Source organism: Camarhynchus parvulus, chromosome 12, assembly GCF_901933205.1.
Source record: "Camarhynchus parvulus chromosome 12, STF_HiC, whole genome shotgun sequence".
Classification (NCBI taxonomy): Eukaryota; Metazoa; Chordata; class Aves; order Passeriformes; family Thraupidae; genus Camarhynchus; species Camarhynchus parvulus.
The window spans coordinates 14,828,938-14,847,744 of NC_044582.1; the positions used below are offsets into that span (position 1 = coordinate 14,828,938).

At 39.7% G+C, this 18,807-nt stretch overlaps 1 protein-coding gene across 2 annotated transcripts in view; it reads right to left on the minus strand.

The window, feature by feature from the left end:
- Positions 1–787: 787 nt before the first annotated feature.
- The window catches only part of SUCLG2 (succinate-CoA ligase GDP-forming beta subunit), a 102,023-nt gene continuing 84,003 nt past the window's right edge, over positions 788–18,807 (minus strand). For both annotated transcript variants that reach the window (XM_030956591.1, XM_030956592.1), the window contains 2 exons: positions 10,052–10,172; positions 788–2,730 (listed from right to left, as the gene is read on the minus strand). In XM_030956591.1, coding sequence (XP_030812451.1) covers positions 2,615–2,730; positions 10,052–10,172 — 237 coding nt within the window. In that variant the 3' untranslated portion in view covers positions 788–2,614. The remainder of the gene's footprint in view (positions 2,731–10,051; positions 10,173–18,807) is intronic.

Consider the following 18,807-nt stretch of genomic DNA (forward strand, 5'->3'; position numbering starts at 1 on the left):
TGCTCTGCCCCGTGGAGGCAGGCACAGCCCTGACAAACAGGACACTAAGTGCTCCTTAAGGACATTACTGCAGCACTCCCAGCTGTTACACTTTTGCTGGGAGAATTTAAAGGTATCTTGTTAAAGATGTAGCACAATGTCAGCATTAACAGTTTCCTCCTGTTTTGCCTTCCAAAGTGTCCCATCCTACGGAGTTCTATTAATACAGGCTGAAATTTCCAGATTTAAAAGCTAATTAAATCCCACTTTAAGCTTTCACAGAGGGGATTAGCTGGAACTTACCCACTGCTTATGCTGCTGTTTGGTTTGTGTGGGGAAAATACAACTAAAAACACCTTTCCCAGGGAGATCAAACCCCACTTTGCACATTTGCACATGGAGAGAAATAATCCATAAAAATAAAACAAACCAGTCCACACTACCACAGTGAGCCTCTGGTTACAGCCAGTGCACAGGGCCTGTGAAATACCAAACTCTCAAAGATACCAAACCAGAGCTTAGGGAAATTTTCATTTTACATCTGAAGAATTAAAATTATACTGTTCCATTCTGTATATGGCTTAAGAGGAATAAAACTTATTGGCCTACATATAAGAAAATAGAGATAAAATTATTTACATTTTTAGATAAAAGGCAAATATGTTGGAGTATAGCAGTATCACCCAATTGAAACTAAATTCCAATGCATTTGATTTCACTCACCTGTCAAAATGCTGGATGGAAGAGCACAGGCAAATTAAATATTTTTCTATTTTACAGAAAGGACAAATTCCATAAACATGTTCATTTTTACATTTATTTGACAAAACGCTGTACACAGTATTAATCTTTGCAAAATAATAATTGTGTACGCACAGTGGATTGATTTGAGACCAGAGTTAGGGACACAGTGTGTGACAACATTGCACAAACAGTTCTTCCACAGAATCTTAACTTTCCAGCATTAAAATATATAAAAGAGAGTGTGATTCTTATTTATTGTGGTGAGGTAAACATTTCTTCCTTCAGAGCAGTGTGGCTTTGATGCACCTCCAAGAAAGCTGCTAAGGATACCCTTCTCCTTCATTCTGCCAATAACTACAGACCTAGAGGCATATTTATTGCTCTTCTAATGGTCACACGTTTTTTCCTTGAGCAATATGTAGAGAAAGGAATGGAGAAGGAAAAACCTGCAGGAATTGATGATAGCAACCCATCTGCACTATTTGTGTCAGGAGCCAAAGATTAGTGCAGATAACTCATTTTGAATGTAACAGTTTTAATGGAAATGTCAAGAAAAATTTATTTACATTTTTCTAAGCAGAACATGGTATTGATTAGAGCTGCTCAAAAAAAATCACGATTAGGAATTTATTTCACAAATTTTTATATCTCTGCCCATTTACAAGAGCAGATCATAATATCCCCTCATTTGTTCACTGTTCAAATTTATTGATGATTTTCAGCACATAATTCCTGGGCAGAGTGAGATTTGTACAAAGTTCTTTAGTTACACAAGATCTTCAGTATTGCCTTCTGTTCCCTGAATGAATGATTTGTGTAACCAACAGCTTGAATTTTGACTGCTACAAAAGAGAATATAATCAAAATGAATCTTGGTCAATATCTGAGTACTGAAACTTAGGTTTTTTTTTCTTACACATACTTTTACTGATGCCTGAGAAGTCAAATACTTCAAAAATTGAAAAGTTCATTTGTGTTTTATTCCCAATAAATTAGAAATGGTTGTTGGAAGGCAAGTCAGATGAAGAATTCTCCATGCTCCTGAAAGAAAACTGCTTCAGTTTCTCATCTTATTTTAAAACCTCACAGCAGTGACATTCTCACAAAAGAGGTTATTTTAAAAAGTTAGCAGCCCTTTCCTTAGTGGCAGAAACATCCTCCTGGAGCCCCCTGGATGGCATTGCTCCACCTGGAAATACAGCAGGGCATTTCCAAAGACCAGAAAAGAAATGAATCACATTTCAGTGGTTTATAGGCACAGTAAGTGGGAGTTCCTTTCACTACCAACTTCTCAGTCCCTTTTCCTATTGTGAGGTATCCATTGGCATCAACAGAAGATAATCATCTTAAGGCAAAACCAGTGATTTCCAAAAAAAAAATAAACATCATTCATTTGAATAAAAAATAGGATTGTAAGCACAGCTTTATACATTATTGCAAAAGTCCATAAAAAATATAAACCCATTGTTAGTTTGCTGACTCTTTAAAATACAAAAAGACAAATGAAAATATTGTGAAATAGGTGACCTAAAAGTGTTTGATTAAAGAACAATTCTGTTGACAGAATCAATTATTACTTATTTTGTCTTATCATGAGTTTATCAGCGACAATTTGGGAAGGAGAGACAAAAAAGAACTTTAGGGAGTGAAGTATTACTTATTACAGTTGTGACTACCAAAATTACCAAAATTAGACAAAGACATACAAACTTTTGAAGACTGTAGCTGCAAAATTTCTGAAGGCCAACTTGCAAGCTGTGGCCTGGGGTGGCCACATATCTCCAGTTAAATCCTGATCTCTGCTTGGGAGAACTCCATTAATCCTCTGGAACAACAGCAGGAATGACACCTTGTGAAACACAAGTTTTCCATGAGAATAACCTTCAAGGTGTTATTTTTTGGCCACACTTGCCACTGCCTTCTTTGCTGCATCCTCCAGGTCATTGGCAGATGTGATGGGGAGTCCACTTTCACTGAGAATCCTCTGGGCTTCCTGCACATTTGTTCCTAAAAAAGAACACTGACTATAATTAGTAATTAATATTAATGAATAAATGAACATATCCTCCCATGCCTCTGAAAAATCAGGTAATGCCTCAAACTACACATCATTTCAGTTTAGCAGCAGATCAAATGAGTGCCTTAGACTGAGCAGAGGAGAAGGGGCTCCTAATTCCAGCGACAATTGTGACAGACAATGCAACCTGAAAATGGCACTTGTGTGCACAACAGGGGCTTGGTGGAGATGAGAGGGGCAGTGCAGCATCCCCCAGAGCCAGCAGGGACATCCAGCAAGAGCTCTGGGCAATGGACCACATGCCAGGCTCTTTTAAAGGCATTTATTAGCCATAATCAGCTACAGCTCATCAGTGAGTCAACAGTAACTAAAATTCACCTGTGATAACTGAAAGCTGCCACATGAGCTGTTGAAAGGCAAAGATTTGGGTAATCCTGAATATTTAACCGGGTTTAAGCTGCTCCTGAATATGCTGTTGCATTTTTACTAAAAACAGGGAATACAAAGGTCCCTGAAGTAATTCAGCATGACACCAATCCCTCCTCTGCTGCTGCACTAAATTATTACAATCACAGAAACATTTAGGTTGGAAAAGACCCTTAAGATCTTTGAATATGACTAGAAATCCAGCACTGCCAAGTCCACCAGTAAACCATGTCCCTGAGTGCCATGTCCACGCCACATCAAGGAGAAAATATGATTACACAGCACAAGGGCTGCAGTTTGTATGGAAAAAGCTCAACTTCAGTCAACAGACTAATGCAAAGGAAAGGAAAAAACCCAAAGCTGAAAAAGATATTTCAGGAAAATACATTTTCCCCACTTTCCTTGTCTAAAAGACAAGAGCATCACCTTCCCATTTACTCTATCTCATTCTTTTTGGAAAACTGAGACTAACAGAAAATCTGAATTCTCCAGAGCTCTCTGCAGCAAAGCAAATGACACTTTTGATCACTGCTGTTCTCTGCACCACAGAAGAATCTGGAGTCAGACATCCTACTGAGGAAGCAGAATCCACATTTTGGGGTCACACACTAGGCACAAGCACCCTGAGCTGGGCCTATTTAGAATAATTTCTGTCCTCTCCAATGTCAGGTTCCTTGTTCATTTGCCACGCCAAATGCTTAATTACTTTGTAATTCCTCGACCTAGCAAAATGAATTTTAATTCTATTTGGAGCTATACACTAATAATACCCTTAATTATTAACCAAGTAAGAAGCATTCTCTTTACTGTGCAACTTCCAGAATGCTCATTTTAAAGGATGATTTTTCAATTTTTTTTTTTTCGCAGACTTCATAAAACATCTGAAATGGTACCACAGAAGCAGAGCAATTTCAAAAGCCTGTTTCATCAGCATGCTCAAGTCAGGATTGCCACTCCTGGAGCTGAAAGGGACCAAAGGCATCCCTGTCACAGCACTTTGTGATGGGAGAGGCAGGATCAGGAAGAGGAATGTGGGACCCATCTGCTCCCTCTGCAAAGGCTCTGGCAGAACAGGTCATGCTTCCCATGGCTGTGCAGAGGACACGCTGCAGGGTTTGTGTGGGAAGGTCAAAGGCATCTGAAATCTTTGACAGAAGGGGGATTTGGTTGCTTAGTAACACTCAGAACTGTACAGAACTTTTTATACAGAGAAAAAAATAATATTATGGGCAAAAAAAGAGCATAATATTTGATTTTTGTTCAAGTATCCTATATTATATAATGTGGAGGCTGCTGCTTGTCAGCTCAGCACTGCACAGGGAAGGCAAGAGCCATTCCCAGGGCTCTGTTCTCTTTGGAGTCCCTCACATTTTTATAGTGATTCCCAAAAGGTTCTGCCTTTTATTTAGATAAAAGTGTGATAAACATTTAAAACAAGCAAGAATGTACTGATCTCTCAAATAGGATTCTACAAGACAAAGTGTTATGAGGAGAAAAAAATGGAAAGAGTGAAATTTTCCTGGAAATTTTCCCACACAGAAAAAAAATATTGTGGTTTTTGTGATAACCATGTATTTAAAACTAAACTTTTGTTCTTCACTAAGTGGCCAATATTAATTTACTAACGGGTCAGAGAGGGAACAATACATTGGATCTGTTCTGCACTGCATTGATTGCTCTCCACAGCACTTGTCTAACATGCATTACAAAATCAATACAAAACACAGGCCCCTGAGAAGGGAGGGGGAGTTTATGCAGGGAAATGAAATGATGAAAGCTGAAAAAAAAATCTCACTGCAGTCAAAACTGTATGAGTACATTTTGTATTTCTTAAATAAAACACTTTTATAGGCAGGCCATACAACTAACCACACTTTTTAGCAAGCACTTCCTTTGCTATAATTATCCTTTTTTTTTGCCTTTTTTTTTTGGTGGTAGCCTTTTATCTCATTGTGATTAAGTATTTTAGCTATGTGGAGAATATGGAAATTATAATGAGCCTGCTAAAAGCAGAGGTAAAAGATTTAAAATTAAACATTCCAAAAACACTGGAAACACTTAGGAATCTACAAAGAACACCATCTTGTTGCAACAGATGTTAAAATAAACAAATAAAGAATCCCACTATTCCAGCATTAACCTCCTGCCACTGGATGGTGTCAGAGAACTGTGAACAGAATTCCATACCCAGGATATCAGAATAATCTGCCCTTCCCCTGCCCTGCAGCCAACTGAGAAAATTCACAAGGCTGGAGGCTGTGGGGCTTTTGCTGTTGCTGGGGTTTATTGTTTGGGGATTTTGTGTGTGTGTTTGTTTTGGTGTTTTTTTAAACTGGATTCTATGAAGAGAATGGCTTTCTAATCAGAAGTTTTTGTCTTCTGACATATATTACTGTCAACAACACTCCCCAGCAAACCTGGAAAGATGTAATTTTATCGGCATGCACCTTCAGGCTTTGTAATCTAAACATCCCCCTGCTGGAAACCTGGCTTCTGGAACAACCTCAGTCTGTGTCAATGCAATCTCACATTCCCACTTCTGTGGGTCTGAAATCTCTGCTACCAGCAGCAAAGCAAATGTACTCAACTCATTACCAAAAAAAAAATCCTAATAATAAATGTTCTGTCTAAGCATGTCTCTACCAGTGGTGAGGTTACACCAGCACTCCCTGGGAGAGGCTGAATGAAAATCAAACCAATAAAATACAACCACATGCAGGATTTAGATTATGTTCCCTTACTCACTTGGCCTGCCATAGACCCATCAGAACAGGCTAAATGGTCACTGCTTAATGCTGATGCTTAGAGAGGATGCAGGATTCCGCAGTGCCATTTCTGGCTTTTCAGGTAAATAAGCTATAAGGGATAAGACACAGTTATATACATTTGCTATGTGCTAGCAAATAGATGAATAATACAAAAAATACTCTGATTGACCCAAAACATTCTGCTATGACAAAAAAAGTCACAATATACAGAATATCAATTATTATTAATGACATGAGCACAGTTACATACATTGCTATGTGCTAGCAAATAGATGAATAATACAAAAAATACTCTGATTGACCCAAAACATTCTGCTATGACAAAAAAAGTCACAATATGCAGAATGTCTATTATTATTAGTGACATGAGCAGGCTGTGCCCATGGTACAGGATCCCTAGCAGGGGTCCAGCTTGGCCATGCTGCACTGCTGAGGGCACTGAGCCACAGGGATCTCCCCCAGCAGGGATCCAGGCAATGAATGCACTCCTGTCTTCTCCCAGCCTGGAAACTTGGGACCTCTCAGGTCCCAAAGACAGGTATTGGACAATCAGGTTTGAAGTTCATCACTTCTTCAACAAGATTTGATTTGAGGTTTGGCTGGTGCCAAGCTCTAATTAGTGACCTTTAGGTAGGGAACATACAAAGTTTTGGTGGCTCACACATCTCACACCTGCTGGCTCTGCAGTCAAGAATAAACCAGCATCCACTGCCTATCTGTAAAAGACAATTAAACTCTATTATATCCACTCCATTTGCCCTTTCCTACCTTAAACCTTCCCCAAAGAATATTTTAATCTCTCCTTCTGCCTCATGTTTACATCCTAACAGGCAAGGGCAGATTTAAATTTGTGCTGAATGTTTAAACCCAAGATGTCTGCACAGGCTGATCTGAATGAAGCTCTAAGTGTGACTTTGCAATATCCCATTCTTCTCTCTTGACAGCCAATTTGGGATACTAAAAATCAAAAAAATCAGGCACACATACTAAACTATACCTGCAAACAAGACACACAAGCTGGAGCAAATTTTCACTTGTGTGTAAAAGATTTCTGAAGATACTAGAATATTTCAGATTCTGAAGAACACACAAGGTTACTGATCACACGGAAGGAAAATTTAAAAAAAATTGCATTCAGACATGTGAATAAAAAGCAACTTGTATCTATCTGAATTTCAACATATTAAGTAGTTATGATTCCTCCCAGTCCTTCTTGCCCTATGACCAGAGAAGGAGAGAATTCATTTTCTGAAAGAGAGGATGTAAAATTTCCAGCATAGGAAGCAGATATCTAATTCACTATTCTTTTTTATTCTTCCCTCTTTTCATCTAAGCTCTGAGCTACATAAATGAGAAGCAAGGCTTGGCTTCCCTTCAGCACTCCTAGTCAGTTTTCACAAAACTTAAGTGAAGAGTATTACATTTTAAAGGGAAAAAATCCTGCATAAACCCAGCAGCAGTTACTTTTCTATCTGTAGAAGATGAAATCTGGAATATTTGGATTCTCCATTTGTCCATGAGCTTTTTAAACAATAATCCTGTGTCTCAGCTGGTGAGTTCTTTACTGATAAGGCAAGCAAACATATGTAATTATAAAGTTACCATTTTCAAAGAGGAGAGTAATCCTTTCTTTATCCACTGGTAAAACGGCTTGTAATTATTATACAGCTGAGAACAAAGATTTGTCCACAGAATCCTACTAAATCAAGACAGATTTGACTGATTAAAACTCTAGTCATCAAGACACTTGTAGTACAGTGCATGTGGGCAAAGAGACTTTAAAGTGCAGGTCACAAATCTGTTAGATTTATGGGAATAATCACAAACCTTCTGCTGGGAAAATGTTCAAAATGGAAACCCAAAAGAGTGCTTGCTCCTTTTTCTCCTTTTGAACTGTAAAATGTAATCAGTGATGTTTTAAAAAGTCTTGGGTAGTCTTATTACTTCTACAGTGCTCATTATTAATTCAAAATCCTTATAAGTTTAAATAACCTGGTGTGAGTTCAAAGAACGATGAGGATGGTAAGGGATCCAGAGGGATTGATTTCTGAGGAAAGATTAAAAGGACCAAACACACATGTATTGCTTGGTTAAGTGATTAAGGAGGCAGAGAAAACAGCAGTGACTTGCTAACAGTTCCAAAATACAACATCTGAAGGTTCTAAACATCACAGCTCTTTGTTTAGGATGAACATGAGGAATGTGAGGAAGAATTTAAAAAAAAAAGAGATGAAGATTATGCAAAAGTGGGAGATTGCTGTATTATTCTGGGAGAGAGTGTCCTAAAGAAAATGTGGTACTGCCATTTCCAGTGTCAGCAACCAGCCTAGGAGAGCCATTATCAGAGCTCTAGTGAAGAGTGAGCAGTCCTGGGAAGATGGTAACCCAAAGATGTTTGCATTTGAGTCTGTGTTTGACGCTCTGAAGATTCAGTTTTGATCTCTGTGGGTGGAGCAGCAAATGACTCAAAGGTCACAGGCACAAGAGGAACAGGCACCTCTGCAGGGCTTTCACTCCTCTGTACAATCATGGAATTACCAAAATTACAGGAGAAAGGCCAAGCAAACACAGTGGCAGACCCAGCAGACTGCAGTTTAAAATGACCAAGTTGCTCTTCATGTTTCTTTTATAACAGTTTCAAATATCACAACAGAAACATCTTGTTCACAGGAAAAACTAATGGCTTTTGCAATATCTTCACTTAAAAAGCAGCACTTACAACAGCTGAGAAGTCTCACAGATCTGACAGATAAACTTTTTCCCAGCTGTGAAAGACAGGAAAAGTTTTTTTTGCTATGACAAAAAGTGAAACAGCATTGCCTAGAGCTGATAAACAATGAGATTTTATATAATGAAACTTCTCTGCTTCTAAGCAACATCCATCAGTCTCCTTCATCCATATTAAACTTTTTACTCAGTTTCTAAAGGTGTTGACTGGTGCTACACCATCCAAAGAAAATTTTCACAATTTGCCTCTAAAATCCATTTTAGGGTATTTAAACTTCCAGCAGAAGCCATGCCAGCACGTGCAGTGCAGCATGAGAATGAGGGAGGGGAAGGCTCTGCTTTCTCCTGAAACACAAAAGGAGCATCCCCCTAAGCAAAGGGCTCCCTGGGCACTCTGCATCCTCAGGAATCCTGGGGAGGGCAATTTTTGGAAAGTAAAAAGCCTGATGTACTCAAAACATGTTTTCCTCTCCCTTCTATCACAATGAAAACACCTCAGCATTGCACCTCATGTCCATAAAGGGATGCATTGCCTCCTTTCATCACCACTGCACACTGACAGGACATTTTATGCTCTTTACACACACACAAACATGAATATGGATGGTTTTGAGTAAGAGTCCTTAAAACCCACCCAGAAATCCCTCTGTTTTCCAAACCTACTTGCCAGAATGAAATATTTTCAGCTTACCAGGGCTGTGTGCTGATTGCAATCAAGGCACTTTTCACTCAGTGGTAGAAGACTCTCCCTCCTTCAGGGCACTTCTCAGAAATTACAGGCAGAACCCCACACCCACTGCCATTTAAGTCTGTAACTGCCAAAGAGTGCTTGTCCTCCCCCCTCTGTGGCTTTTTTGTTTCTTGTGAAACAATGCTGGATGCACTAAAGAAAAAAATATTCCTTACCATTACCAAATCTTCTGGTTTTTATTGGATTTTAGCTGGATTGGGGTTTGGGCAGAGGAACACATTACAGTAATTTCTCTCTCAAAAATACTGTTTCTAACATCTTTCTTTTAATTGACACTGGTGTAAATTAAAAAAAAATGATATTTTGCTGCAGGTTTAGCAATAATGGAATCGCATTCAGTAAAAAAAAAAAAAAAAAAAAGAAATACCTCCCAGTAAACATAAACTTGCATCAAAATAATTCCTATTTGCATTGCAAATCTTACAGGCAAACTCACAGCACTTCCATTGCAAACTTTCATTGCTTCCAGTAACATCAGGGTCCATAAATGCAGAAATATGAGTTTATTGACTTCAGGTTGTGCTATGGCCGAAGAATTGAACATATTGTATAGGAGTAATATGTTTAGGAGAAGAAGAAATTCTGAGCGAATTACTGAGAACCTGAGGGATGATTTTGTCTGAATGCAGCAGCACTCACCTTCCAGTCTGACCACCAGAGGTACTTTCAGCTCGAGCTCTTGGCAGGCTTTGGTGATACCATTGGCTATGATGGCACAGTTCACAATCCCACCAAATATGTTCACAAGGATTGCTTCAACCTGTAGGAAAGAAACCAAGGAGGAATTGAGTGGAGGCATGTTTATGTTTTGACTTTGTTTTTTAAATACACACAGGTAAAAGATCCAAACCAGGATAGCAATTCCTCTCTGTCAGGCAGATTCTGATTTATGGAAGGTGCAAGCTTCACCTCTGCACTCAGAGAACTTGAGTCTGAGTCTATTATTGCTCCAGTGTACAGCAGTGATTAATTGTCTTGGTCTAAACTGGCATGGTAATTAATGCCATAATTAAAGTATTTACACAAAAAAAGGGACTTTCTACCTATAAATATAAATAAAAAGACCTTATACAAGCTATAGTTTGATTATTTTTGAAATGTATTGAACAATCATCAGAGGTTGGAGCTCAGAAAACACGGGGCATGAATGTGTGATGTACATGCAATGAAATATTCATGTGGACACTTCACAAAACAATCTGGATCTTCACTTTATCACAAGCACGACAGAGGAAAAGGTAATAAACTTGCCCTGACTTGATAAAGAGGAGTAAAAATCCCTTCTAATTAACAAGGAGAGGCATGTAATGAAGAGCATTCATTACAACAGGTTAACTGATAACCTCAAAAAACTGCTATTCATCAGTTTCTGGAAACTGCAATTTCTCCACCCGATTCACAATTAAATTGCCCTTTACAACATACAAGACATTAATACACAAAAGATAATAATATGATTACTTTCCACTTGGTAAGGCAGCAGAACATGAACCCAAGCCCATATTGCAGGCTCCCAAGCATGCCTTATCACCTTGAGGACACCCCGGGGATGCAGCCCTGCTGCTCCTCATCCACCCTGGGGCTAACCCACAACACTTGGGGTGCTCCACAAGAAGTTTCACTGGGTGTCACAAATGAGCTTTGCCAGAACTGTGTTGACTCAAAACCTGAGAGGATAAAGAAGGGATTAGGTGTGAAGGAATGAAATATCACTGCATTGCACTGGTGCAGGATGTCAGCTGCAATTATCTCAGCTCACTGCACCGCAGGAGGAGATACACCCTGCCAGCTCCAGCCAGCCAGGCTCATACCAGCACCAGGAAAACTCCCTGAGGCCACCCACGTTTATAGCTCTGCACAATCAGGTTTTACACCTCTCCACAGACAAAATGTGACAATTCTCTCCTGTGATGTGCACTCACACACAGCTCAGCGCTGGTAGTAAGACTGCCATCCACAGTGCAACTGGAAAACACAACATCCCAACAGATGCTTTACTTCCCATAAGACAGGGACACCATCCCCTAGACCATGTTGCTCAAAGAATTTCCAGTGCATTTTGAGTTCATGGAGCCTGTGTATGGCCCATGGTATGGCTTTCTGATCCCAGGCAAAGCACAGGTGTCACTATAGGACATGAAAGAACAGAAGCACAACACCGTTCTCAAGGTGAAGGAAAAAAGGGAACTTTAATTTCTGACTCTAATATTTATAGTTTTCCAAAAGTGACAGCAGATTGGAGGGTGACAGTGCCACCTCTCCAATGACACTGGTCAAACCAACAGTCTATCAACTCCCCCCTCCTCCATAAAGGAATGCAAAACAATGAGTTATTTACAGAAAGTGTGTGAGAAAGCTCACTAGAAGAATGTCAACATCAGAAGGCTTAGAAAATCTTAAAAAACCAGTGACACAGAGGCACCAGAAGGAAATTTATAACCCATTCAAACAAGAACATACAATTTAATTGATTCTATAACTCTTCCTTATACTCACATTAAATGCATGCATTTACCAGTGAAGGGTTTTCTGGATTTTCAGTTGGTGACGCCATTGCAGTTTTTTATTTCACCTTTGTGCTGCAAAATCCTTTACTCTGCAGAAGCTACAAAGACTAAAACCATAGAAGGTCCCTTCTCTGCCTTGTTCCCGCTGCTTGTGAGCACACAAACATTCCTGGTGTCAGCAAGTAAAATCTAAGAGGAAAAACAGAGCCCTTCCAACTCTTATCCCATTAACCCTTATGGCAGAGATGTCTCTATGCAAAACACTCTGGTGTTAAAGCACCCTGGTGATGGATTCTAACAGAGGGACACGCCACAGACAGCACTCCACCCTTCCTAATACATCCTCCTAACTCAGGGACATTGCAGCAGACATGTGACAGATCAACTTACCCAAGTGTGTTTACATTAGTGGAGATAAGGAGGAGGATTTTATGCCCACTACAGATATTTTAATTCCTAGCACAGACTTTTTCATTTAGGGATCTGCTTTTCAGCTTTCAAGCTGAATTCTAATCATGTCTTCTAATCCATTGGCAGCAAGAGGAAAAAAAATTGAAGGAAATTAGATGCAGCTTGGATAATTGATGTTTGTGTGCTTGGCTTTAATAAAAATACACTGTTAAATTAGAGAGGAGTCTAAAAGGATTCAATCAATAAGAAACTGAATCAGGTAGGGAATTCGATCTTGGGTTTTATCCTAATCTTCCAAATAAGCCAGAAGATCAGTTCCAATGATGCTGAGATTCATTTTAACTCTGCTGAAATCTGTGAACATTGTTTATATATGCTTCTGTAGCCTGACTAGATCCTGCATTTCCAGCTGAAAGAACTTTAGCATTCAGACACAGTGGATGGATGAAGGGGTTTTCAGTGTTTCATGTGCACAGAGAATGCACTGTCTATGAATTAATTAAATCTGTGAGAAAAATAAACCTCCTGTAGCATATCAGAACCATTATATACCCACATGCTCAGCATCTAATGCCTGTGGACTATTAGACATACCAAGGAGAGGGCAAACTGCCTGCATGCAAGACAGGTTACTAAACAGCATCATTACTCTAATAACCATTTTTATCTACCAGTATGCCTTATAAATGTTTTTTCTATTCCAGCAACACTGCTAAGGAAACAAACTCACTGCCAGGCATTTGTTTCTTCCCTCATCCCTCAACAGAACAAACACCAGTGGAAGGATGATATCAGATCACTCAACATGTCCCAGACTGGGGGATGCTCACACTGCTGGGTGCTGGGACACAAGCAATGAAGATCCAGATGTATCCCCAGTCCAGGGAGGGACAGTAAAGGTGCTGTCACCTACAGCTGGAGCCAGGCATCCAGTACTGCAAACATCCAGAAGCCTGACAATCACTGTCATGTAAAACATTCATATTCCCATTCTGATTTTCAGAGGTGTTTTACACCTCAAATCCCAGGAAACCCCAGTTAAAAGAAGGGCATTGCCTTTTAAGAGGTAAATAGCAACATTAAGAAAAACCCAAACCACTGGTAAAATGGGATACATAGTTCTTCTCTTTGAGCCTAATGTAGTGCATTTAATCCCTCCTACTAGTCCACTGGTGTTTAATATTCATTCATTCATAGATTACCAAACTTGTTTCAATGTGAAAGAAGCAGATTATATTCAATTCTCAATACAAAGTAATAAAATGCCCACAGTTGTGTTTTCACTCTTTATCCTTCTGCTCCAACAGATAAGTCAGATGCAAACATTTCTATGTATCTCTGTATTATTACAGCTTCGACCACAGGTCAAATGTTACTTTTTCTTATTTGGTTTTGAAATATTACTCTAATCCTCTATCTTTTTATATCAGAGAACATTTATGGTTCTTTTGAAAATAAAGATTAAGCTTTCTGTATCTGTGCAGTGTGAAAGATTTACAAACACAAAAACATTTGCTTAAAACACCCACTAGAGGACAGTGCAATTCAATGTGGAAAAGGGATATAAAAATCTCTTTGGAGAGGAGAGCAGGGTTATTTTTTCTACTTAAAGCCAAACGACATGATTTAACTTTATAACAATTATGCAGAATATCACTGTGCCTCTTTGGGATGGAACTTTGAAAGTCTGGAAGTGAGAAGTTTAAAGAGGTTGAATCAACAAACAGCAAAGCAGGAAAGCTTGCAGTCAGGTGAAGAAACACTGACACAATGCAATTTTGAATGTCTTGCACTATTCTAAATCAGGTCAAGTTTATAATTCACTGGCAATGCACCCTGTTGCCCTGGCAGGAAAGGAACTCTGATGAACCTCCAAAACACAATTCAGATTTTTCTGTCTGGGGCACCCCAACTGCTAGGTAGGAAAAGCAGATTAGGGATTTTGGCCAAAGCTAATTTTTGGTCTGTACTCAAGAGGTTCCTGAGCAATGCAAATCTCACTGAGAGCAAACACCTGGTTCTGCCACATCCCACTGTTGTATGTGGAGCCCCATTCTTGGATGGCAAGTGAGAAGGCAGTGCCTGGCTGGCACTGGGGGAAGCCTTTTTGAAATGCATCTCCTTTAGTGCCATGCTCAGAGTCCCAAATTCAACATTTTTGCAAAGTCAATGCTTTGTAGATCCAGTTTCTGGTGTGCTGAAACAGCCACCTACAGTTTTCAGTGCTTCCTGCTTACAGCAAATCCAGGATCTAGAACAGGACAGGAATTTATTGGCTTCTGCTGGTTTGAAAACAATTCAGCAACAATCCTCTGCCACCTGAGCAGATTCCGGAGTGTGGCCCTTCCTTGGGGTATGAAAACCAGGCAGGCCAGGAGGGGTCTGGAGCAGACAGAGCTCTGGTGCTCTCCAATACCAAAGATACCCCCCCGAATGGACCACCAGGAACATCCCTGCTGCGGGATTTTGTCTTAATTCTCTGTAGCACTGACACAAAAATAAAAATTAAGGGATCAGAGCTCATTAATGGAATGAGATGAAACGATGAGTGGCAAATTGCACATCAGAGTACCACAGTGGAAACAGTCCCCAGAGACTCTCCTTCATTCCTTTGCCCAGCTCCAAGTAGTGCATGTTTTGGGAACAGAAATATTCCAATTCCATGCACACAGCCTCCTTCAAATTCCAAAATATCACGGCAGGAACCTCCATCTCAATGAATTTCAGGGAGAAGTCCCACACCAAGCCTGTTTTGGGAAGGAAGACACACACTCTGCCCCCCTGAGCCCTGGCACAATTGCATCCATCACAATAATCCATCATCCCTTGGTCTGGGATCAACTTGAGGTGAATTTAGGAAGCTGCAAACCATTTCCTGCTTGCTGTGTCTGTGCTCCCACCTGGCCAGGCCTCAGTCAGGTCCTGCCCAAAAGCCACATCCCCCCAGGTTAATGCAGAGATAATTAATGTTCTTTCACTGATAGGAAGCACAACCAGCCCCTCATATAATCCTATTTATGATAATAAGGGAAAAGAATAAAGAGAAGGAAAATAAAAGGTTGAGACCATGAAGTACCATTCTGAAGTATACTTGAGAATAAAGACAATGGCCTTTAAAACTGTTTTGGGGACATAATGCAGCAGGAATTTGACAGAAAAATTGTATTTTTGGTGCAAATATGGCAGGATAACTTTTCTACCAGATTATGGGTATTTGGAATAAATTTGTTCTGACTCTCATTTAAATACCTGAGGTTCAATGTGATGAACCCCTGGATGAGCAGAGCAGACTTCAGAACAACCCAGGGAAGACAACTACCTACACAACCATGTATTGCAAGACTGAGAAAACCACACATCACCAGCTCATGTGTGTCAGATGAGAGCACAGTATTTCAGATTGCCTTTAAATTCCTCTGTGTGCACCCAGAACTAAGGGCAGCTGCATGTTTGGGCCTGATTTGGGAGATATTAATCCAGCAGAACCAAGAGGCACCCACACCACCCCTCTTTAGGCACAAGCAGTGCACACAGGTCATTAAATACTCAGGGAACTCCTACTGACTGCTCCATATTAGCATGGTAAGTTAGAGACACCCTCCAAACCCACTCATCCAAGGCAGTTTATACAGCAGCATGACTGCAAGTAGTTCCTCCACAACAGCAAAGTCTATAAAAATTGATCCAATATTTGCTGAATTTTGCCTCTGCACTTCAGATTAATTTCTCAGAGGCACATCATACACTTTCTCTAATGTTTTCACTGTCTGAAGTTTCAATTAGATTTTTGCTAAGCAATAATCAGCTTTCTGAAAAATAATGCAGAATTACTGAAGCATGTGACAGAGGAGGTAGCAAGGTGTCCCTGTAATTCCAACAACATGTTCTGCCCTGGGGCGCCTCTGCACAGTTTCATCATCCTTTATGGGGCGTTAAAAGGCAAAAAGGTCAGACAAGTTTAAATGATTTGAACTAACTGCAATATTCCTCAAAAGAGCGAGCACCTGGAGAGTGGATATATGGATATATATGATGGATATATGGATATCATGGATATATGATGAAATGGAGCTGGTGCAGGACACAATCCACAGCGTGGGCTGCTGCCAGATGAGTTGTTCAAAGAGTAAGTCACAATGGATGGTGTGCTGTGGTGTGTGGCACAAACCTGGCAAATTACCAAAGCCAATGCTGTCAAATGGCACAGTCACAAATATCCACAACGAGGCCTGACTGAACAAAACTGCTGATTTGATCACTTTCTGTACAAGACTTTCTGTTTAATTCAACAGCCAGTTAAAAATAAATGTATTACCAGTTTGAAGACATGTCAAGATGTTCCTTCTCTCTTCCTTCTGGTTTGACTTTCTCCTAAATCCAGCTACAATGTGCCTTGCTCCAAACAGACAGTTGTTTCATAATTCAGGCAAGGAAAATGCCAAAACCAAACCACCAAAAACCAAAGTTCCACTAAGATCTGAAATCTTGATGTGAATAATATTTGAGGTCCACTAGTAAAATTTATTTCCTGAAACAGAAAGTCACCAGAACTTATCTTTATTTCCTCTTTAGAAATAGCCATAGAAATACAAATACTATGTTTATTTGGAGTATGCAAGCATTAAGTAAAAGTGCCCATCACATGGGAGAAGAGAGATGAAGAACAGTTATCCTTGTTCTCTAGAAAGACTTGGGATCTTCCTTTTTGTCACCTGAGAAACATCCTTGACTTCTACTCCCCATGCAGAAAAGAATGAAATGCTATAGAAGCTACTATCTAGGTCAGGCTGCATTTCTTAGTGAGACAATGGAAACTTTCAAAAAGGAATTCTGCACTTCAAGAAGCTTAATTAAAGTACAAAAATGCATTGTCATGGGTACTGAAGTGCTTATACACATCTGAAATCTCCAAATAATTAAAACACGTTCTTTTACAGTAACATTGTAGTCATCAAAAACGTGAATTGCTGTCCTCATTAGGTTCCAAATTACTACCAAATAAAAATCAGCTCACTTTTAACGTGTAGTAAACCAAAGCAGAACTAGTAAAACTCAGAAAGGCAATTAGAAGAGTGATAAAGACACTGGACAAGGTTTGTATTCAAAATATTATAAATAAACCACAACCTTCCATTTTAGCAGAGGAAACAGAAAGAGGATTCAGAGCCAAGCCTGCAACTAGCAAGGGAAAAAGGGAACCAGCTGCAATCATTTTGTACCTGGCTCCAGGTAGTTTTATTTCTTAGTCCTTGATTGTTGAAATGAGACAGTGAAGATACAAAAGGGATCCTCTTACTGTTATTTTCAGATACAGCATACAGCCACAGTTAGAAATGCTGCCACAGGATATTGGTTATGTCAAAAGCTTACATGGGTTGAGAATATACAGCAACAAATTCCTGGAAAGAAAACAACCAAAGACTTGTAAATACAAGAGTATCAAAGATCACTGGAAGCATCCTCAGACACTTGTCCTCTTCTTGAGTTCCTCTTTACCTGCCTCTGGCTGCTGCTGGAGAAAACAGATCAGATCAAGATAGGTCCAAACCTTACTCAATGCAGTTGCACTCTTCCAGTAAAGCACAGCTTACATTTTTTAAATATATCTATGCAACCCTTTTCCAAATTAAGTCACAAAATAGTTGGTGCCTGAGTCATATATTCCTTTAGCAGATTACAAAACTGTCTGATCTCAGCAGTTACTACATAGCATCAATCAGGAACATGGCACTGGACAGGTGATTTTTGATTTTGATTACTCCTCCTTTTATTTTAATACAATTAATTCCTTGCTCTTTCCTATCCTTTTGAGGATCAGATCCCAGTCAGAAGGCGGGAACAGAAATTAATGTCTCTGATCTTGTCCACATGTGGAACAAGCTTAAGAGCTCATGTGTCCTCTTCCTCTTGCTTCGTCCAGCCTCTGGAGCTCAACCAGAGGGGGAAGAGCTTGTTCCTGGGGCATACCAAGCTCTGGATGGAACACAGCACAAGTAGAAATAGGAAATTCTCCTCCCACCTTGCTAAACTCAGCCTGGAACATTCCTTGCCCACCCAGCAGCTCGGGTTTTTCCCAGTGGTCACCAGCAGGACTTGCTGCCACCTCAACATCAGTGAGAATTTTTGTTCCAGAAATGCCTCTTCCAAAGGCTGGCATTATATATTAAAGACATTCAGCTCTGGACAGGACTGCTGAAAGACTGAGAATGGTCTTTATCTTCCGCAAGGTTTATATAAAGGAATTTAAACTAAAAAATGTGCCAGTTTAAAAATTAATGACCTGTAATAACATCCCCACAAATAGGATACTAAGCTAAGAATTGGATTATTGCAAAATGAGATGACTTCAGGAGTTGACAAAGGGGTTCTACGTACTTTTTTGGACTGTCTTGCTACTTGAAAAATCATAAAATGCAGCTTAACATTTTTTTCCTTATAGCAAAGGGGAAAAGATTGGCCTGAACCTTTGACAAGTAA